General features: G+C 40.0%; 1 protein-coding gene across 6 annotated transcripts in view; it reads left to right on the top strand.

Annotated features, from left to right (window-relative positions):
* The window catches only part of LOC148334851 (pleckstrin homology domain-containing family A member 5-like), an 85,591-nt gene that overhangs the window by 46,674 nt on the left and 16,950 nt on the right, over nucleotides 1-21,967 (top strand). For 4 of the 6 annotated variants that reach the window (XM_088297453.1, XM_088297455.1, XM_088297456.1 and 1 more), the window contains exons 8-11: nucleotides 12,568-12,651; nucleotides 18,625-18,745; nucleotides 18,846-18,950; nucleotides 20,386-20,458. In XM_088297453.1, the coding sequence (XP_088153579.1) occupies nucleotides 12,568-12,651; nucleotides 18,625-18,745; nucleotides 18,846-18,950; nucleotides 20,386-20,458 (383 nt within the window). Of the gene's footprint in view, nucleotides 1-4,663; nucleotides 4,945-12,567; nucleotides 12,652-14,893; nucleotides 14,921-18,624; nucleotides 18,746-18,845; nucleotides 18,951-20,385; nucleotides 20,459-21,967 lie in introns of those variants that run through there. The other 2 variants (XM_088297459.1, XM_088297458.1) reach the window with 2 other exon arrangements.

The following is a 21,967-nucleotide window of genomic DNA, read 5'->3' as shown; positions in this document are numbered from 1 at the left end:
GCTGAGAGTAGATAAACATGAGAACACTTAGCAGGTACCTTTTTATGACTGTGTGTGGGTAGTTAATGAGTCTGAAAGCTTCTCCTCTACATCTGTCACTGGTAACCGGATGGAGCCTCTAATGCAGCGGAAAAGCAACATGCTATTTCTCATTGATAATTGCCTCAGAGCAGAGCAGCGGAGACGTGCTCCTCTTCTGCCGAATACACAGCATGCAGTTTCCATAATGCTTGTAACTGTTAAATATTGCCCCGTAAAGGGGGAAGTCCACCCAAAAATGTTCTTTACAAGAATATGTTCTTTGCAGTCCCACTAGTCAGAACACATTCTGGTTTATATTGTGTTTGTGGAATATGAGTTAATTAGTAAAATACACCCGGTTTTAGCCATGTCAAGTGGCGGCCATTTTGTCACTTTTGTGGACTGAAAATGACATCACAGTTGCTCATGGCTCGGGTAACAACCAATCACGGCTCAGCTTAAGAAAATAGGTGAGCCATGCTTGGTTGTTACCTGAGCCCAGAGTAACTGTGATCTAATTTTCAGTGGGTGGATAGATTTTGCTGCTTAACTCATATTCCACAAACGTAATATTAATCAGAATGGCATGTTTAGACTAATGAGGGTGTATTAAACATTTTATTGCATTTTTATTTTTTTTTTACTTCCCCTTTAATAACTGCATACGCTATATGGTAATGTTGACTTTTTAAAATATGAGATTCTACTGCATGTGTTCTTGTGAGAGAACAGTTGGAATTATGCACACATGGCACCAAAGCATATACTTGTCTTTTAATCAGGGCTTCGTACTCGCTAAATAATTAAACGCTTTCCCCCCTCACTTGAACATAGTTCCTTGACATCTTAAGGTTTTTCAGAAAGAACACAAAAACAGCAAATATTGTAGGTGAGATTTTCAACAAATAACGAAGACTAGTTTTGAGGGCTGAAGTGGGGTCTCAAGTAATTTGGGTACTTGGTTAAAAACGTTTTTTGTACCTCAAGTAACCACTTTAATAATGTGTACACTGTCATAACAACAATAATTGTTACATTTAGTGTACACATATAGTATACCGTGATGGCTGTGAAAATAACGATTTATGTTCATGGCACTTTTTGTCCAATAGTAGTCATGTTTTTAATGACATATGTTGTAAATCAGCGGGGTCTTGGTTCTGAAAAATGAAATTAAAAAAGAAAGAAATCACTTGAAGTTGTCAACCGACAGTGATAATTTGACAAGTGACAAGTAAACTCACTACTTTTTTGGTCCATAATTGTGTTGTTTTTTTATAATCAAAAATGAGTGATCCATTTTGGGCTATTATATAGGCCGTAAAAAGTTGTGGAACTAGAAATATTGCCGTCTCTGTGTATGTCTGATTCATGTCAATTTTGAGTGATTACGTGAACGCAAAGAACACAAATGTGCTTTTTCACGTAGCAAGAAGATCCAAGACAGAATACTGGATGACGTCCATTGTTGGTCATGTTAAACGTGTTGCGTTCCTCTTCTTTGTTGGATTGCTGCGTTTCACTGTAGTGGGTATAATATTACACCATTTATGTAACTGATGCCGCTGACCCACCTACACACCCTGTGGTCAAAACAGAAAGTTGAGCATTCCATTTGTGCCTATTTCTAGGAACAAACAAAGATGACATAGCATTACCATTGTTTTTAGACTGAAATATGAAGCTAGATGTTGCTATGGTCCCCGCCTTTGCACACTCTTTTCTTCTTGGCAAGCATTGGCTTGAGCCGGCTGGAGTCATGGAGCCAAACCACTTTGCACTGATAACATCAACTAGCGTGACTACCATAAAATTCAATGATGCGTCGCCACAAAATCAGCCATAAAGACCCATAGTTAGCTTTAGTTCAGAAATGGGAGAGGCCGAATTTGTATTAGTCAAAACCTTTTTGAAAATATTTATGGAGTAGTACGTCAATTTCCAGATTCTCACAGATGTCGTTATCTGAATGGGCACGCAGTTGCATGTTGTTCTGATGGCGCAGATTCTCATGCCAGATGCACACTCGGGCTGGAGCGACCCCAAAATGTGGGCGTTGCCTGTGAAACCTGGCTCTCTGCACATTCTCCTGAAGACAATCTCCCATGTTAGATTTTCAGATTTTTCTCATGACATTCACAAGTCTCGGGAAAGCTCCAAGATTTAGAGCTAGCCTCAGAATTCAATAATCACGCCTCTTTGCGCGTTGGTGTTTGGGCACTCATTCCCAGGCTACGGTGGGTGTGTCAGATGTCTGGACATGAAAAGTGTCTTTCTAAAATGTTGGAATTACCAAAGGGGTCTGGAAAAACAAAACTAAATGAAATTACTTCTGAATCCTGAGTTGAATTCAAACTTGTCCTCCTATATTCAGTCCTCTATAAACACTTTCATTTCAATTGAAGCAGATCATTCAGCGGGATTCTGAATTACGAATCTGAAACTGAGAGGATTTCAATTCGTTACCTTCAAATAATTGCGCAATTCTTCTCATATCCTCCTGAGATCTATTATTATAAGTAAAGATTCATAAATCACTTGTGTTTGGAAAATGAATGGACTGGAATATTATAATTGTCAACTTGTTTCCTGATTTTATAGCAATACAAAGGGTTTGTTAAAAAAAAATAGACTGTTGTTTGAGTTAAGAAATGATCGCAAACAAGGATTTCGCTCTCCTGGATGGAAAGATATTCTCTCACAAGACAAGACAAGTACTTACCCAGATGGCTGAACAGCTTGCTTTGACTTTCCCCTCTGACACCTTTTTCTGTGTGCGTTGGAACACAAGCTCTTTTGCCACCGATTCTTCTTTGATGGTCCAACCACTGACTATCATGCCATATATCCTCCAGATGAGGTGTCCATTCTGTGTCCCAGGTGGTATCGAAATCTCATGTCTCCATGGGGGCGGGGTCTCCCTGGAGAAGTAATGATAGCGGAAGGACTGACTTTGTAATGGATATATGGTGCATTATTGATGGAGCAAATCTAGTCAAGGTGGTTCGCTTATTCCTGATGGAGTTCATGGTGTCGTATGTAAGTTGATGTTGAGGTTTTTATGTTAGAATATTGAAAGGGTACATGCAGGTAAGTGTCGGAGAAAAGCTGCTTCAAAGAGTGACTAGCTGGAAATTTATTTGTGTTCCATTGACTGCAAATAGCAGGTTGACCCCCCCCCCAGCCCAATTAAAGAAAAAAAAAACAAACAAACAAAAAAAACCCCAACATCCTAGCAGGTTTGTTGGTACAGCGGAATTTAATGTTGCATCTCTTTCTCTCAGTTATTCCGGGGGAGATGATGGCAGATACACAGTTCGTTGAACTGTGTAAAGCATTCACAACCACTTTATCAGAGGGGAGTCAAATAGTTTTGGGATGATCCATTAGCAGCTTGGTGCAGCCGTATTTGTTTTCTCAACAGGCCACATTTGTCAGGGCTTGCTGAAGAATGAGCCAACGGAGGGGCTGCTCCGCTCTTGATACTAAATGCCAGGAACAACACATCCTATGGGGGAAAGAAAGTCTCGCTTAGTGTACAATGTAACTTAGTAATAGTACAGACGAACCAAGAAAGTGTTCATTGACATATGTGAATAACTTATGCTGTTTTAAATTGGTCCAAATTATTTTTGGCCTTTTCAATTGCGAGCCCACCCACGAAAAAGAAACCGGATAAAATATAAGATGGATGGATATTCCTATACACTAATGAAAAATTCCATTTTGCACCATTCGGAATTATTTGGTTCACCACAAAATACGTAATAAAGTGCTTAGATTTGTGTTAAACAGGACCAGATAATATGACATTTCAAATGAATCAATTATTTCTGTTTAGAACGATACATACAAGTGTAACAAACAATGACATTTGTTTAAATGCATTGGCATTTGCATGATGCACTTTCAAATTAGCTGACAAGTTTGATGTTCTGCCAAGTGCATGTCACAAGCCCACGTCATCTGTTAGTCAGAAGGTGAGCTTTATGTATTTGTTTCTGGGCAAGTTGTGTGGTAGCAGTGTGCGATCCTCAATAACCCACCGCCTCAAATGACTTGATTGCCCCAGATTTTGATTATCATTTTTCAAATGGATAGCTATTATTTAAGAAAAGTCAAGGAAGTATTAAAGCAAGCTTTCACGAGTTTGACAACTGCTGTCTTGAACTTTGTAATCTATTAAACACTTAGAAACAGTAACTGCAACAACTAGGAGCAATTGTGAACAATGACGTTGTCCCTTTGAACCTTTGATCCTCTGTTTTTTGTCTTTTATCTCCAAAGACATCGTATACATACTTACTACAAACTTTTAGCTTAATAGAACTATTCACAAGCATGCTGCAAAGCGTGTGGCATCTTCATAAATACATGAACAATATCTGTCCTATGCGTTTTAACTGTAATTTATTTCCTTTTATTTTATTTTTTGACATTTTTTGTATTAATAAAAAAAAATGTCGTTTATATGACATCGTTATAGTTTCTCTTCATGTCTGCAAATACAAACCATAAGTATTACGAATCGTCATGCTCTCGAGTGTGTAATGAGAGTGCACCTTGCTTCACATCCGGGTTGTGACGTCAACGCCTCTCGGGTTTCACTACTGTGTTCTTGCGTGCGCGCGCTCGTGCGTAGGTGCGTGCGTGAGAGTGTGCGTTTGTGTGAGAGTGTGTGCCTACGGTGCTGGCGCGCGCTTCTAGTCAGTCTGCATGAGGAGGACTTCTTGATAACACAGCTGCGGGGCGAACAAGCACCACCACGTCTACTTGCGAACAACAAGAAACTAACTGCCTAGCTTGTTTTTTGGGGTTCTTTTTTCTCTTTTCCAACGGATAAAAGTGTTCCTGTTTCTCGACTTATTTTTTATTCTTTAGCTTTCCTGTTACCTGCGTGGACGTTACGGTGGCTCATGTACTGTAAGTAAAATATATATAGATTTAAGTATATTACAAACTTGAAGCATTTTGTGAAAAGAATTGTGTTGAAAAAGGAATGGTTCACTCCAAGTGGAGGGAAGTTATTGTTTTCGTTGGTTGTTAAAACGTACCCGCTTGTTCCATCCAATTTTATTTGAAGTTAACGGCTGTGCTTCTCAAGTCAGCTGAGGTTAGGCGCCAGCTCATAGGATGGATGAAGTTTTAATCGTCTACCCCCCCCCCCAAAAAAAATATGAATTTGCCTTGCTAATAATGTACTATACATCCCTTTCGTGGTTCTTTTTTGTCTTTTTTTCTTTTTCTTTTTTTTTTTTTTTAACTCAGAGCTGTCTGTACAAGCCATAGTTTCCACACAAGGCACTTGCATGTGATGGTGATGGTTATTTCTGGTTGTGGCTGATCTTTTGGTGCTTTTGTCGGCTAATTACTGGTTGCTATATGTTATTATTAAACCACTTGCTCTCTATAAGCCACCCAACCCACTTCAACTCTGCTTCACCATGTTACCAAGTGTTCTCAGTGACGCACTGTACAGTTTGTTTGCTTTGCTGGATAGTGTTAGCTTTTATGCATGCAATTCCCTAAAAAATCCATTGAAACTTGTTTTTACCATGGCAGTGTTTGCATACTTGATTTTATCAGCTTGTTTTGCCCAACATGAACATCGTATAAACTTGTGTCCAAGCAATATAATGTGACTACACGCTACATTTTATTGTCAGTGCATCCAATTTGTTCCTTAGATGCCAAAGCAGATGTTTGTCTTGTCCCTTCGCCCCTCAGCATCGCTGGCTCTGTGTGCATTGTCAATGGATTCAAATACATTAAAAATGGGTAAATAAAGGAACTAAAGGTTTACTAACCAAAAGTCATTTGAGTTCAGTGTACTGTCAATGTTGGAAACATTGATGGTGGTCTGTGTGGAGCTTGGGGGCAGGGCACTCTGTCATTGAAGACTGGGCCCTAACATCAGCCAAAGTCTCCATTGAGTAAATTGAGCTGTTTAGATGGAGAACTCAAATGAATTAAATTTGCGGCTGCGGCCTCATTAACCAGCGGATTAGCAGCCATGCAGATGTACAGACGGGTTGCACTGCTAATTGCTTGGCCAGCTCTCTGGACCAAACACATCAATCGCAGCGGGGGGGGAAATGTCTCATTTGATTTTAGGCTTTGAGTCATGAGAGGATAAACAGCGACAGCTCAATTTCATCCAATCATCTCTTTGTCAAGTTGAAGTCCTCCTATGACCTTATTTCGCACACTGCTCCAGTCAAGTTTCAGTTTGGATCAAGACTGTTGTATTATTTTCTTGTCTCCAATATTACAGTAATGGACTTCTAAAGAGTCGATAATGAGCCTGTGGTATCCTAGCCTCGGTCTTCATCTTTTTATTTTTAGGAGTTGACCTTGATTAGATAGTTCTGATTACTATTTCGGGTGGTTCACTACACATTTTACTTTGTCTTACAGTGGCTCTATGCTCCCATACAATGCAGTATAAAATAGTGTTACGAACAGTAAATGACGTAGTCATTTGCTGTTTTCTCTTCTACTGTATTCCAAATGAAAATCCCTTTTTTGTTTCATTGAAAAAATTTTTTCACAGGGCAACTTGTCACCATGTCGCACAAATCGCCTGTTCAGCTGTGTCACCTTGACATCGTTTTAACACAGCAATTGCTGCCTTAGGAGGGATGAATAATTGAATTATTTGGACAAAAAAAATCTGATTTGTAGCCTGAATGAGCAGCTGTTTTCTATGGTTAAGTGGAAAGGTTGAAAGGTGAAAGTCAAAGCGTAAATGCCCGGTGGTAATGCGCAGTGGGGGTTTCCCACGTTTTTTACGATACTCTGAAATGTATTACAGTGTACATGGATTTGCAGTTTCATGGCAGCACTTGCTGTGTTTTAGGTGGCCTCTCTCAGGGGGCTCCAAAAGCTGTTTGGTCTTATTGGCCTTTTCTTCTGTTGCCCCCTGCTTGCCCTCATCCAAACTGCCTATTCTGCTTATTCAGCCCAGCTTTTGTGAGGAGGGCTATTCATACCTCTTGTCAATGTCCATGTGGTATTGAGGAGTTCCTCTTCAGGTCAAGTCTTTTCAGTTGTAGTTGAGGGCAGTCACCTGATGGTATCTCATGTCACTTCATGTTTAATACGTTCAGATTTATGGACTTTGACAAGTAAATGTGTTACCACTGAAAGACGTTGATCCAGTTGAGACGGTCCAGCTCTTGGCTTGCAGTAGTCTGTGGTGGAACTTCTGATGTTGAATGCTCTGGAGGTTATTTCCGGCAGTCTAACAATCTTATGCACTAAGATGACCCGGAAGTGATTGGATGACCAAGAGGACTTTTTTTTAAAGCTCCCAAAGAAGATGGCAGTTGCACGTCAAAACTAGTAGAGGTAACAAAGAACTTCCGGTGTCTGAATAAATGAAAAAAAAATCATCCATTCAATCTTACGCACTGTTGCCATGCAAAATATCTCTAGATGTCAAAACTACAAATTCTCAGGCGCTCTAATCTGCAAGCCTCAAACAATTAGCAGTGGTTTGAAGTCAATGTCACTGATTTGATCCATTTGTTACAACGGGAAAATGTGTTTAGAATAACAAAAACGCAAACATATTGTGTTCAAACTTAGAAGTTCCTTAATAACACCTCAAATGAAAATGTGGGACTTCCGTTCAGGTTTTTCCACACAAGCAGTTCGATTTAGTGATAAATGCCTCCCTACTGACATGTGAATAGAGAGCTGAGTGTGGCTTGTCCTGATAGGAAACAAGGTTATGGTGTGAGGAGCCTGGATTGTCTTTCGTGTGGACGTATTTAATAGGGTCATAAAATCTGACCAGTGCAGCGCTGCCAGAGGAAGGATGCGATCCTACCAGGCACTGTGAGAAGTGGTGATTAAAACAACCAAGCTATGCGGTGTCCGCCATTGAGTGAGGTTGTAAGCCAAACAGGCTGATGCCCTGACCTGCACCTATACACAGAAGTTATCTTGAAGCAGTTTTCATCTTGATATACACGTGTTGCATTTAACTTCACCATAAAAATTCGAATGGGATAAGTCCAAGTGGTTGGTGAGCTTGTTTTTCCATTTTAGCTCAATCTTTAGGAATTCCCCCTCACTGTTCAAAAAGCATTTAAATCAAAGATTACAGTTTTGGTTTTGATTTTCAAATAAAATAATTCCACAAAGAAGCTGCCAGATTGGGGCCCTCGATCTCTGTTAAAATAAACTCATTTATTGTTAGGACACTTCTAATGTAGCACGCCTTTAGTCGTTAGTGCTTGACCTAGTCGGAGAAGCGGAGTTAAGGATCAAAGACCCACCCAGAACAATAAAAGCTAAGCCTGTGAGGTGCTGACCCCGAGACCTTAAGATCCCCATTACTGCAGTTCACTGCTCACTATTATGGACAAGACAGTCCGGAAGCCAGGAAGCTGCCCCGCCCTCCCCACTGAGAGGCGCTCAGCCCATCATGCTTGGCCAAGTTCTCCACCTCTTTACATTGAATGCCAAGAGGTGTCCTCCAGCCAGATCCAAAGCCAACTTGTTCCTCTTGAAAACAACGCTAAATAACAAAAAGTGAAGCTCATTTTGCGGATTTTTTTTTTGTTCTTTGTGAAGCGCAGAAATGTTACCATATATCTTTTGATTTTTGTGGGCACCCGCATGAAGTAACTCCCAACCTAATGCTGACTGTGGGGACCACAGACCACATCCCTTATAACATGTGCGGCCATTTTAAATGGCGTTGTTGCTAAGTTTAGCCACTAGATGTGTTTTGAAAAAATTTTTTTTTATTAAAGACCAGTTTGCATTAAGGCATGAACTTAACTTCACCATCCTCTGTCCGTTTTTTGGGGGGTAATTATAGCTTCCGTCACAAGCGGTCTAATATTAGCAATGTGTCTGGAGGCCCTTTGTGTTGATGTGCTATCAACTCACATGTTTGCGTGTTTACAATTTGTTGGACTACTGAATGTCCGGCCTGCCTTATGTCATTGAAGCCATGATTACCTTGAGTAGATCCTCCAGGCTTGTAGGCAATTATTAAATTCAAAACTTTTTTTTTAAGAGAAATAACTTTCATATAAGTGTATTCATTTTTTAATTTAATCACTGAAGCATGGGAGAAATTTGTAGGCTTCTTGAGGAAATTCATCCATGACATTAGTAACGTATTGCTACTCAATTTCTGTCTGAAGACGTCAAGGGCTTTTGAATTTGGAGATTCCACTGTATTAGCATTAAATATTCTGATTTCCATCGTTGGAGATGGATCGTATGATGTTTAACTCATAAGTTACCTCAAAAAAGTTCATTGCGTACATGCTGCTGCAGGCCGGCCCGTGTCTTCAAAGTTCTCTTTCACAAACCCTTTTGCTATTTGTGCCCTTAAACTCATCCAAAGAGACATTAAAACAAAAGAGTTCTCCTCATTGCCTTCCTCTTTGTGCCTTGTTTCTCCTGGCTTGATGAGTAATGTGGAGAATGGCTGCTGAGATCTCATTGAGCGCCGAATGCTAGTGAGTGTTACGCACGAATGCATCGACATACATTGCAAACAAGATCACTTCACAATTAAAAAAAAGGAAGTTCAGCGACACGATTTACGACCGTTTATATGACTCTTGTGCAAACACTTAATGGCAAACAATATTCAATACATAGAAACAATAGATTCGTAATTCCAAGTGGATTTGCAGTAAATCAACACTTTTGCTAACGTTTTGGGAACCTTTGACTATGTTCACAAGCGCCCAATGAGATATGTGCTTTATAAATATAACTGAAGGCCGATCTGCTAAGTCAGAGTGCAGGATGAAATTTGTTTACTGAAATATCTCATTTGGCCTTTTTTGGCCCACACACACGTTTTGCTACATAATAAGCTCCGTAATTGCCATGAAGGTTTAGCACCCGTCCTTCCATATGTCTTGTTAAGAATGTTGTGGACCTCCTCAAATAGCTCCGTTCTATCAAGTATGTGAATATTGACTCCATGATGCTACACAACTCCCTGTAAATCCATTCTTCCATGCATGTCAGCTGACACATCTGTAAGCCTTTAACTTTTTTTTTTAAAAATTTTTTTTAATGGTACTTTATTGGTAAAATGACATGCTGGATTGCAACTAGAGGAAAAGGTTAGTTAGAATTTCAAAGAAAAACCCTCCAAAAGGAGAGATTTTAATAGGATGATCTTGCCTGCATAGTTTCTATTCATTTACACCTTAAAGTAAAAGGGCAAAAGGTGCCATTGCACAGTTGTGGTTGGGATTCAACAACTCTCTTATTGCAGAAGTTTGATTAAACATGACAAACTGTTCCAGTATAGTCAAAAGTGCACATTCTGGCAATCAGAAACCCACAGACTTGGCAAACTCATTTATATCAAGGTCATTGCAATTTTCGGCCAATACCGCATTGCTATATCAAGTTCAAGTATTTGTCGTAACTATAGATGCAGAGCAATGTGGTTACACAGTTCCAGGCTGGAACGGAGGAACAAAAAGCTCTCTGTAGACTTCATCTTGCTACGTTTTGTACTGATTTTCTGATAAAATTATCGATCTTGTTTTTCCATGTGGTAAACAGTGGACAGTTCGCGCACGTACTATAATGACATTTGTGGCTATTTGGTTTTAACCGCAAGGCCGTGTAAAAACATTAACCAAGTGCAAATGCTCAGGAAAGACATTTGAAGTGGTCATTTCAAATTAACTCAACTCATCCCATATTCTTTGTCTGCTAAATGCATTGCGTCATGCTGTTCAAATATACTGTATTAGGGCCAACCAATTTTAAATCTGGCTTTTGTACTTGTATTATATCAATATATTCTTTCAAGAGCCCGCCAACCTATGAGGCATACAGTACGTGTGAAGCTTCACTCGTGAATAATGGTGCCATTTGTCTGTCCCCAGACCGCACGTAGAGCTCGGCAGCCGACAGTGCCTCTTGTAATTATGGACCCGAACTGTGGAGACTATTACTCCCCATGCTAAACTGAAACCAAACCCCCTATTTCACTCTTGGTATTTGCTCTTTTCAGCACATGAGAAGCGTGTGTTTAAAGGCTGTGTTATTTTTGGGCTGCAGTTTGACTCCCTTCTGTTGGTGGTGCAGCATGAGTGAGTTGAAATGTAAAAGCACATGGAAAAGGCCAAAGCCCCGAAGTCGCTTGTTGACATTGCTTCTCTTCACTTATGTGATGTAAATTCTTCTTTTAATTGCTCCTGCACTCGCTTATTTTGGGCTTTACTTTATATTGACAACCTTGTCACCACTAGCAAAATGCAATCCACTGACAGTTAATGCTGCGTGTGCAGTATATTGAATCAGTTCTGCATACTTATCACAGTTTCAAATCCTGACTGTTAAACACACAATTGATGAGTGACAGTGAAGCATGGTGATGCTAGTCATTCCTCCCTCACCATCCGCATTGCACACGACCCTAAACACTTTACTGGAAATCTGCGATCAACTAGTGAGAATGTGTGGCTGGTGTCCTGGAATTCTAATCTCGTTGTGGTAGAAATAACTTGGCTGGTGTTTTTACATGAAAGTATGGATGTGGGAATGCACGCAGGACAGCAAAACACTGCCTCAGTTTATACTGTAGCCTGTGGTGATTTTTATGATTATTATTATCAGAAATGCCCTTGGGATAGAGAGAGTACATCTTTTTCTATCTCACGCACTTTCTTCAAACAACTTAAGCCATAGTGAATGTTTTTATTTGGAATGGGGCGCTCTTCATATTTTATTAATAAATGTTTGGAACAGTTTGGACCGATTTGGATATTGTTATTGTAATGTAAACTTTGTCTGGGCTGAGTTGTACATTATTATTTTTTGCATATGTATTATTTTGCATGAATCAAATCCATTACTCATTCATCTCTACTCTTATCAGGATCTTGCAGGAACAGGAAAAAAGAAACCTGATCACAGATATTGATTTTTTTTTTGGTTGATTCTACTATGTAGCTGATAACAAATGAATTGGCCAATTAATTAAAAATAAGTATAATAAATTAAGTAACTTCTTTTTTAGTCCTTTAAAGCTGTACTCCGCAGGATTTTTTAGTTTCTTATAGCCTGTGGCCGGAAAATGAAATTGCACACTCCTTCCATCACCCTATATAATACAATACATTTTTTATTTCTATAGCGTTTTCACAACAGCTGCAGCCGTTCATGTTATCCCTTCTTACCTTTGGAGTAGAAAGAAAGCCATTTGTGCGTGCCTTTTCAAGCCCTAGTCCAATCTCAATACTCTCTACCGCTCAAATTGCTGGTCGCGACCTTGCGCGACGACAAGAACGCACAGGACGTGACATCCGCAGAAAGGGTGCGGGACATTCAAACCCAATTACAGTTTGAGGGTTATTTTCCAGAGACTTGCGAGAATAGAGAAAAATGTGCAAAAATTGGCGGAATTCTTTTCGTATGTTTAAATGTCATTCTCTTTGTCTTATCAGAGTTTGTGACTTGATTTTACAAACCATAAAAAAACTTTTCCTATGATGATTGATAGGTGACACTTTCTCCCATTTTCCTATCCATTCTCTTTCATAGCCATAATGAGCGAAAGGTGACTTGCAAGCATCCCGTCTCAGGCTCGCCCTCTCAAGACAACTGCATCTTTGTCATCAACGAACAGTAAGTCTTTTGTTATTTCTTTCCTCAGAATGTCACTGGGTTGCATTTCCAGCACCGCTACATGCTGTTGAAACCTCCGATGCCTTTCCACCACAGCCTCTAATTGCAGCTCTGCCCCCATCGGTCAAAGGCTGTTCTTCCCAGTGCTGAGTGCGCTTGCCAATTATTTGGAAGATAAGGGATGAAACTAAAACGGCCTTTGTGTCACGTATTCATCACTCAGTCGGAATGTGATAATTCACACTCAGCTCCTCTCAACCCCGGACAAGTGTTTGACCTTTTCTGAAGTCATACATGAAGTGTTCCCTTCTTATGTTACGTCCATGTGATCAGCCGAATTCAGCAAAACAGCTGGCATATGTCTGCTGCTCCTCCCGTTTGCCTGGGGCTGCTAATAGTATGTAAACTAAACCATTCAAGGCTTCTCTTATAGTTCAGCCCATTCAAGCTTCCTACTCCCTGATTTGAACTATAATTGCGATTTTAGCGTACCGACAAAATACCGCTTTTCCACTGCAAAGTATCAGGCGAGCTCACCTGCACTCGATGAACCGGTGAACTGGGGGGAATGCTAACTTGCTAAGCTAATTTGCGCTACACTGAGGCACGTTTTTGCGCGCAAGCTACGAACTGCGCTTGCTATCTGGCGCGGCTAAACATTACCCTCCAGCGATGCAGATCCTCTTCTCTAACTAATCCTTGCCTCCGTGGCAGCAAATAAGATACACTTTTAATAAGTGTCCTGATTACTAGATGTGGATGAGGAGTACAAAGCCATTGCTAATCACTAAGCTAATGTGTCGCCAAACAACAAAAAAGTGCTTTGGTGTGCAATACACTTTTAACGGAAGTCAGGCTGTGCAACAATTATGGAACTTAGTCTGCATTTCAGTGATCTATTTGACGTTACCAAAATCGCGAGAGTCATTTAGAGTTTAGCATGCTCGAATGAATGCAAGTGGGGCTTTTTGTCGTGCGAGAAGCATCACACTACACTATCTCGACACATTCCTCCCCTCGCTGTGTTACTCTCACTTCTCTGCTGCTTTTCACATAAATAGGCACAACATGCTGGTGCAAGATGACATCTAAATTGGAAATGAGGAAAAAAAAAAAAATCAAGTACAAACCTTGTATTTGACTCTTGGGAAAAAAAACAACAAAAACTGGAAAACATCCAGCTTTTGGCTGCCTTTCAGGAAAAGTAGTAAAAAGGGAAACGAGCCCCTGAACATGCAGAAAAGAGAGATTTTATCTGCCAGAAGGATAAGGAGGCCATGTAGAAAATTGCTGTGACTGCACTCAAATTTGGCATTGTAATGTTTGGCAACAACCAGCCATCAAACAATGCGAAAAATACGCACTTTATACCACAAGTTATATAACAACAGCCAATAACAAACATCAAAACCAAAAAAAAAAAAACAAATCTGACTCTGAGGCCATCAGAAACTATTCCGGTCAAGTAGAAAAAGAGGCCAACTATCACAAGCGACATGACATCACAAACACTTTATCGTTTGCTTTTCTCAAAGTTTCTTCAAGTGTTCAGGGCATTCTGTTCTCCTGATTAACTTCCTCGTCACTGCCGTCGCTAATACGACCTTGTATCTCAGCTTTTGGTGTGATGCTACTTTCTGTTCTCTTGAGTGTTGGCAGCTTTATACCATAGAGATCTTTCACTTCTTATTTGCGCTTCCTGCTTTGCCGCTCATGTTGAAGTGCGACGAGCCTGACCCACCACAAAGAAAGGCGGTCTCAGCATTCTTTCGTTACTGTACTTGTTGCAGCCTATTTTTAGTCATCCACATGATCATGAACATGCTGACAGCAAATGTTCAGACAGCTCACATATGACATGTTTACCAAAACCTAACCTTCACTAAATATATATGAATACACATGGGAAGAATAATATCAATATTGCCACTTAGAGTACCAATTGTTTATTTCTTGTCTTTATTTCATTTTTTTAACAAATACTATTTAGGACAGATTAAGGTTCAAAACTATCACTGTAGGCGATATTGGCAATATTTATTTTCTTAAAGCTGCTGATTATTAATCAAATTAAGGGTACTCATGACCTGGAACACATTATTCCGGAGAGTGAGTCTGAGAGATTCCACTGTACCATGAGAAAATCAAAATTTTGCCCATCTACCATAAGTTCCAATAACTCACATAACGTCCAGAGACTCAACACAGTTTTCTTTCCTCTGTTTTGTAGTGTGTATTGTGGGAAAATGTTTCATCCAGCATGTAGCAGGTAAAACACTGTTGGCTCCAAGCATACTATGAACATTTGTGTGTATGCAAAGCACTTGAGCGTGTCGGTGTGGTGTTTAAGCCTTGTTGATGCTCACTAACACACTGTGGGTTGATTTGAATGCTGTCATGCCTGATGACCTGTTATGCATTTACATTCCAAAGTCCAGTCTGTTGTGATCATCTAAATCTTAACTAACAGCTAACATAACACACGGCGCTGACACCCAAATCTCCGAGGTCACGAGCAGTATCAACTTTTTAAAGAATTGAGCTGCTGGATGAATCTCTCGTGTCACCTCCATTCAGGCCGCAGTGTTGACTGTGCACTGATTTCCACGGGAACACCAAATCCAGTCCTCCTCTGACTCCGCAAAGGTTGCTTGATAACATACCAGTTGGATTACACATTGTGGTTCTGTGCTGAAGAAACGTGTTGCTATAAGCATAAGCTCACCTTGTTGCTTACTTGGACAGAACAGAGACACATTCATGCGCTCAGGCTTGTTGAGCACTCCAAATATCTGTACATTGTGCTTCACTGCTTAGTTCTCCAGTGTATTCTGATCCCAGTTCTTTTGTTCACTCAAAAAAAAAAAAAAGGTCTGGTCCATTACCAAACAAAGGTGTTAGTTCTTTCTTTAGAAACGCTGTGTGGTCATTTTAAAATGCACCCTCAGCCAGTCTGTTCGGTTACCACCGACCACACATCACTGTACGCAGGGCACCAAGCCTCACTGGCACTGTTATCTTTCCTGACCCTATTAGACACACACACACACACACACACGTGCCGTGACCAATGATATAAAGGAACAAGCCTCATGTGTATAAGTGATAGTTTGCCTTGTTAATGACAGGCCACGCTGCTGCATAGTAGTTTAAACCACGCAGTTTTAATAGAGCAATCTGCTTTTCATCATACTCTGATTTGGCATTACAGTTGGAAGGCTTACATGATAATTTCAATTCCAAGTACTTCTAAATCTGCTTGTTTATTTTTTACCGGGAAATGAAAAGGCAAGATGACTATTTTTTTTTTTTTATTTTAAGATAGTAATGTTTAGAAATTCTTTTGGACCAGGAAGCAGAAAGCTCAGTGCAGGAATAGAACGAAAGACCTGAAAAAATATAGTCAGCGAGCTCGTTCCATCCTTTGCTAGAAGCGATTATCATATTCATGAATTACAGCATAATACTAAAGCAACCTGTGTAGGCGTGAGGCATATTTTTCTTTGCCTTTGTGATGGGTGTGTGTGTGAATTAAGTACACCAGAAAAATAGCCCGTCTATACAACAAAAAAATGCTTGAGAATGACGTTCCTGCACAAACAGGGTCATTGTCTAGTTATTTTGCACAGACTATTACCTTCGTCTTCACAATTCTTAATCGTAACCTATATGGAATTGAATTGGAGGGAGAGATTCTCAAACCTAAGACCCCAAAATAGCATTTTCAAGTTTATCTGAATCTTTAGATTTTATGCCATGCGCTGTTAGTGGAAAATAAAAACTGTCAAAAACAACTTTGTTGCTTCCAATATGAAAACAAAAAACAATCTAGCCAATTTTTAGTCTTTTACTTGAGTGGGGAACCTCAAGATTGAAGAAAAGCCGCTCTGTGATGCTAGTCGAAGTCTTCTGACAATCTTTTTAGTAACCTTATAAATGTTAATAGAGGTTAAGTGGTGTCCACTTGTAAAACTTAACAGATGGCCATAAACTGATTGTGTGGCAGAGGAGGAATATTGCTTCACGTTGTTGCAGCGAAACCCTCTTGTGTACAGTCTGTTCTGTTAGTGTCAAAAATTTCCATTCAATGGAGGCATCACCAATAAAAACAAACAAACAAAAAGACAGTCGTGTTTAACTTGGGAGGCCCCACTGTACTTTAATGCCTTGAGTTGTGCTCAAATCCCCTGTGCTAAAAACATTTCAAGCATCTTTGAGGGATGCGAACAAATTGTTTTGTCTTTTTCCACTAGCAATTATTCAGCACCAATACTTTTCAATTTCACCGCATCATGATTGATTAGAACGGCCAAAGAAATTGTCCACGAACTACCACACACCGAATCTTTGAAGCCGATGGGAAATGAGAATCAAAGAGAGCAATATCATTCTTGGCATTCCACATTATACACATATAAAATGCCTGAAGATCTTAAAGATATCAGAAAAACATACACTTCTTTTTTCCTTTTTGTTATTTTTAAATGCAGAAATAAAATACATTTTACAATGCCTTCATGACAGAGTACCTCTTCCCTTGATGGCCCTCACGCTGTTTATAATAATAATAATGCCTTTATTAGTCCCACAATGGGGAAATTCGAGATTCAAACCCAGGCCTCCTGGGGAGACTGGGTCCTGAACGCGGCGCCTTAGACCACTCGGCCATCCTGGCAGCCACGAGATTCGAACCCAGGCCTCCTGGGGAGACTGGGTCCGGAACGCGGCGCCTTAGACCACTCGGCCATCCTGGCAGCCAGTTTAAATGGTCAGTTGACACATCACTGATTGCGGTTCACTGAAGATTTCATTGCAAGTGCAGCAAATCTTCCGAGTTTATTAATCGGAGGAGGCAAAGCTCGGTAGCCACTCATCACTTTTCAAAGAAAACTATTTTAGGGTTGGAAATTGCATCTACTGTGATTCAAAGGAGGATTAGTCAGCCGCTTGTCCATCACAGGACTTCAACTCTGAATGAAACCCAATTAATTATTCAGTCCCCTGACACAGCAATCTTTTTCTAATAAATAATCCTCATGGGTGGTCATTAGTGGTTATATCATCTTTTTAATGCAACAAATGTTGCTGCATCTTGTGACTAACAAAGCCGAACAGCCTAACTTCTGCTCAAAATTCAGGTAAGCAGATACCACCTGAGTGTTTTGAATCGGTAATTGTCCGTGTTAAACATGTTGCTGTGCTGTGCTGCATGAGATTAAGCATCGTGTGGGTGGTGCCTGCATTTTTTATTTTGATTTATTCATTTTTTTCTAATTGAGATGTCATTCCATTTTATAGTCTCTTGTATGTGCACCTTGACAATGACAGCATGCAGTCAGAGTGTCTTTGCTGCTGTAATAGTTTCGGGCTCATGTGTAACATAAGAAATGACCGATGGAATGAATGCAAAAGTACTCATAGGCTCCTGTTCTTGCATGTTGCCACATAATCTGAGCATTTTTGGGTCACCGGTTTCAAATGAGCAAGTTTATTGCGTGAAATGGAGTTTGCCGCGTACTCAGTCAATGACCCAAAACACCGTCAACGCCGCAGCGCTTCTGCTGCTCTGTGGTGTCAAGTTTCCACTAGATTACAACGTTGCTCCCCACCTAAAGAATGTAGGACATCCCCATGGGCCAGACGCAACTTGATTTACATGCCGCTCAACTCAATGACTGGTTTTGTGAATATAAGATGAGATTCATAGAACAGGCCTTCTGATGTGATTTACCCAACTATGTCTATATTTTAGTATGTCAGCTTTCTCAAACAACTGGAAATGTTTTGTGAAGTGACTGTGGGTGTAATAGGCTTGACTCTTTGTTCCAAGCTGAGATCTCATGACAGAAGTTTGAACTAAGTGGAATGAAAGGTTATTAGACCATAGAGGCTGCTTGCTGCTATTATCTACCTTTTTACTGGGTGGCAAAGTTGGACTTCATGTGCTCTTGCTTGGCTTGTGTGCATGTTTAGATCTGCCGCCAAAGTGCCAGTGAATGAAAAGAAGGAACAGCCAAGAAGCACCATGAGCGAGACCTCCAACAACACGGGCGGGTCGGACTGCACCGCAAATCAATCCAGCGCAGCAGCAAGGGTGAATGACATACTTGGAGTAATTGTTGCAGTTTTGAACATAGATTATATTTTGCTGTCTTTTTGGATAACAACTGCTGACATTTATATTGTACCTCTAGGCATCAAGACCTCCTAAAAAACTTCATAATTTTGGAAAGAGATCAAATTCTATCAGGAGGAATCCCAGCGCTCCAGTTATAAAGAGGAACTGGCTCTATAAGCAGGTAAACAAAGCGCTTTTGATTACGCTGGTTATTTTCTGTGCACTAATTCTAATGGTGTTCATTTAGAAGTCATGTTTTCATGCTGAATCGCAAACTCTGTGCCATCATGGTCGTGGGGCTTTATTTTTATTGCTCAATATACCTGTAGGAGTGTTGGAAAATTTAAGTCATCAAAATTCACGACAGTATTCCTTTTCAGATTTTCAGTGGCTATAGGAAGATGCACCACAGTTCAAATGCAAAGTTTTTGTTATGTCAAGATTGTTTTCATTTGTGTGTGCTGACTTTCATTTAACATGTGTTTGAATGTGATTGCATCATTCCGAACACAGCCACACCCATTGTCTGTTATTTTTTCATGCAATCGATCACATTCATAGTTTAGAAATAATTTATCCTAGTCTCATTTTTCTATTTCACAAAAACGTGGAATTTGACCAGGGGTGTGTAGACTTTTTATGTCCGCTATGCGTTAGTCGACATAAACGTATTTGATGCCATACAGGATCTGATTTCTTTGTCTGCGTTTGCCACTTAGGCTGCACAAGCACTGTTTGAATAGCGGTCCTTCATCAAGGCTCCTGCTTGCAGCAGCGGGGTGAAAAGGGGATGCTTGAGGCGCTCGTTTGCCAGGCAGGACTCTCAGGCGTCCAAAGTGGCAGACTCATTTAGTTTTGATTGCAGCCTCCCGGCTCCATCCTTTCAATGCACGAAGGCTTCTTTTGGTTCAGCTGCCAGCTGCTGTTTCTTTAGGAGCTCAGTCAGGGTGATGGAGATCAACCGCGGACTCACAATTCTCCTACCCTTAAAAGCTGGATTTTCACTTATTTTCCCGCCTCTGTGAAACTGAGAAGCAATTCAAATCCTTGCTTTAGGAAACAGTTAAGTCCTTGAGCGGATCCATTGGGGGCATATGAATGCCCCTGTGAGGGGACAGTGAAATACTTGTTTTTGAATTCTGGCTCATTAAAGTGATGTCTGAACGATGTCTCAAGCTTATGACCGAACATTTTTTGAATAGCTTGACAGAGAATATTATATCAAAAGATTTGAGTTTCTTTTGAAGATTGTAATTGTACCTTTTTAATACTCAAACAGAAGTTTAATTTCAAGAAATATATACGTAGGTCACTGCCATGATAACCCTCCAGACAGTATTCTTTTGCTCAACATAAATAGCATTGAAACAGCCCTGCAGGTCATTCACCGAACAATTGAACTTTTAAAAATTTTTTTTAAAAACCTCTCATTGATTTTCCACATTATCAATCAAGGAAATGGAGTAAAAAATGCTGAGTCATTTCCCATCCCATTTAACAGTCTTAAATGTCCTCTTAAATTGGATTATCTTTATTTATTTATTTATTTATTTATTTATTAATATATTTATTTATTTAAGCTAACGACATATCGTATTCTCCTGGTGTCTTTGCAGGACAGCACCGGGATGAAGCTGTGGAAAAAGAGGTGGTTTGTGCTGTCTGACTTGTGTCTCTTCTATTACAGAGGTGAGTCATTGCAACTAAAAGTATCTTTCAATGCTACCGCTTGCGACAACTGTGCTCTAAGCAAGGCTCCTGACAATGCTGTCTAGCCTTAAGCCATGCCCTTGGCGACTTCCGTTGAGCAGGACTCTATCCCCGTGCTTGTACAAGACCAAAGAAGACGGTTGGAATGGCTATTGAAGAAACATGGCTTGGATTATGCCTTCCAAACTTGGTTTTGACAAAAGAAGCTAAGCTGGAAAATGAGTTTCACACTGATTTAGAGTTGTGAAACAAGTTTCCAGGAATCAGGCTGGCTTCTCTCACATTGTGGTTCCCCTCTCATAAATCCTCAAATTTTCCTGACATCTATAGACGCCCTTGTAAAATGTGTGTGCCTTTATCTCTGCCAAGATTAGGAAATGATCACACTTTTTTAACATTTTTCCTTAACTTTAGTACAATTACGACTAAACCAATGGGTGCAGATCCAGATAGATGGTTCTCATCCTGGCTGTTTCTGTTTATAAAAAGTCGGTAGGAAAGATGATATTCAGTCACCGTTACACAGTATCTGCATGTCTCAAATGAAAAGCTTCACGATTAGAAATTTGAGCTGAGCACTTCATTTAATTCAAATGGAAATCGCAATATTAGATATAAAGAATAAAGATGTCCATATATATCTATATCCATCTTTTTGAGAGGGTGGGAGAGGGAGAGGTAGAGAGAGAGCCTAATTTACAAGACCAAAACAATTATCAATAAATAATCCGTTATTGTTTATTGTAATTTATTTCTTGTGCTTGTTTAATAAAACATGAGGTAGGGCCTTTATTAATAATTGTTTATTAAATCAACATTTAGAGGGGAAAACAATTACATTATTTTTCAAAAACTTTCAGCCCCTGTGAGAAAATGTAATGGTTTAGTTGGTTTGGATTCGTCAAATTGCCTTCATTGCAGCTTGTATGTTGTAGGAATCCTGTTAGGCAGCAGATAAACAAAAACTCCTATTTCAGTGATGCTGATTCGGCTTGCCCAATTAATGCAGACCCGGTCATTCTGCTAATCGGGATGACATCAAGTCTATGTTGTTTCTGCTGTCTGACAGCACTGTTGCCTTCTTTCCGCCCACTGACTGACAAAAGCCATCGGCAGAAGCACAGGCCCCAAAGGATTTACACAGATGGGCATGTTGAGAAATTGTATCCATCAGCACAGAGTGGGTAGTGTGTGTGGTCATGAGTTCTCCTATCATCAAACCAAAAACAACCGCTCTCGCTCATGTTTATCAGCCACTTAAACTTGGCGCTGGATCTTGCATAGGCTGAGCTCTTTGCCTGTAAGTTTGTCCGTATGTGTTTTAAAGGAATGTGATTTTCTAATGTTATCAAATATGCGCTGGATGTTTTTACACTAACAGAAACCAGGTACAGATCATTTGATTTCCCCAAAAAATTACAAAATGTATTCACCATTTTGAATGGTATAGTAATCCCCGCTCCCCTTTTCAAGTGATTTGCTTGGAAA

This window comes from Idiotropiscis lumnitzeri, chromosome 6, assembly GCF_059441095.1.
Source record: "Idiotropiscis lumnitzeri isolate Australia: NSW breed Sydney's pygmy pipehorse chromosome 6, RoL_Ilum_1.0, whole genome shotgun sequence".
NCBI lineage: Eukaryota > Metazoa > Chordata > Actinopteri > Syngnathiformes > Syngnathidae > Idiotropiscis > Idiotropiscis lumnitzeri.
This window is presented reverse-complemented; position numbering and strand designations above follow the sequence as displayed.